The sequence below is a fragment of the Phaethon lepturus genome, unplaced genomic scaffold (genome assembly GCF_000687285.1).
Source record: "Phaethon lepturus isolate BGI_N335 unplaced genomic scaffold, ASM68728v1 scaffold29789, whole genome shotgun sequence".
NCBI lineage: Eukaryota > Metazoa > Chordata > Aves > Phaethontiformes > Phaethontidae > Phaethon > Phaethon lepturus.
This window is the reverse complement of record NW_010564554.1, coordinates 951-1741: the sequence shown is the minus strand read 5'-3', so window position 1 is coordinate 1741 and position 791 is coordinate 951. Positions and strand designations below refer to the sequence as shown.

The 791-nt window shown below is 62.5% G+C and overlaps 1 protein-coding gene across 1 annotated transcript in view; it reads left to right on the top strand.

Moving 5' to 3' along the window:
* Nucleotides 1-307: 307 nt before the first annotated feature.
* Nucleotides 308-791, top strand: part of LOC104626881 (1-acyl-sn-glycerol-3-phosphate acyltransferase alpha-like) — a gene marked incomplete at its 5' end in the record, with an annotated part of 1245 nt that continues 761 nt past the window's right edge. The window contains 2 exons of the mRNA XM_010294909.1: nucleotides 308-441; nucleotides 740-791. Of these exons, the coding sequence (XP_010293211.1) occupies nucleotides 308-441; nucleotides 740-791 (186 nt within the window). The remainder of the gene's footprint in view (nucleotides 442-739) is intronic.

Here is a 791-nt window from a genome sequence, read left to right as displayed (position 1 = left end):
TTTCTCCCACCAGCTTGTGCTGGCCGCGATTCTTCACCAGCAGCTCCAGCCCAGAGTTCCTACTACCGAGGCAGCAGCTGGTCCCACCTGGGGGAGGGTTACAAGGTCAGCTCCGAGCTACGCAGGCTACGAGTGCGCAAAGCATCACTGAGACTGACACGCACCCACCGCGGCACACGCCACGTGCTCACGTAGACCAGATCTAGCCCGGCCCATCTTGCTCTCTGAGTGACCGTGAGGGGCTGGAGAAGATCACGCAGCCCCGCTGTGTGTCGATGTGCTCCCCACGTGTGTCCCTCTGCCCTAGGCTCCTGCGTGCTGCGATCCTGCCCCTCAAACACTTCTACGGCATCAAGATGCAGGTGTGGGGCTCTGAGCAGCTGAACATCGAGGAGCCCTATGTGATCGTTTGCAACCACCAAGCTTCCCTTGACCTCATGGGTACGTGCAAGGGAGGTGGGGGGCTCATCGTGTGTGGGCAGCCTTTGGGGTGCTGCGGGGGTGGAGCAGGCTCGCCCTGGGGGTCCCAGCGAGGCCAGCAGCAGGATTTGCACAGGGCAGTGTGGTAGGGGCATAGGCCAGAAGAGCTGCTGGGGCAGGAGCTCAGGGCTATGGGCGTGCTGCAGAGGGAGGGTTGGAACCATGGAAGAGGATGCCAGGTCACTACAGCCACAGGGCTGGGTGGTTCTGGGAGCCACCGGGCAGGGATGGATCCTTTCCTCTCCCCTCCATCCTCCAGGCATGGTGGAGGTCATTCCTGACCGCTGCGTGCCCATCGCCAAGAAGGAGCT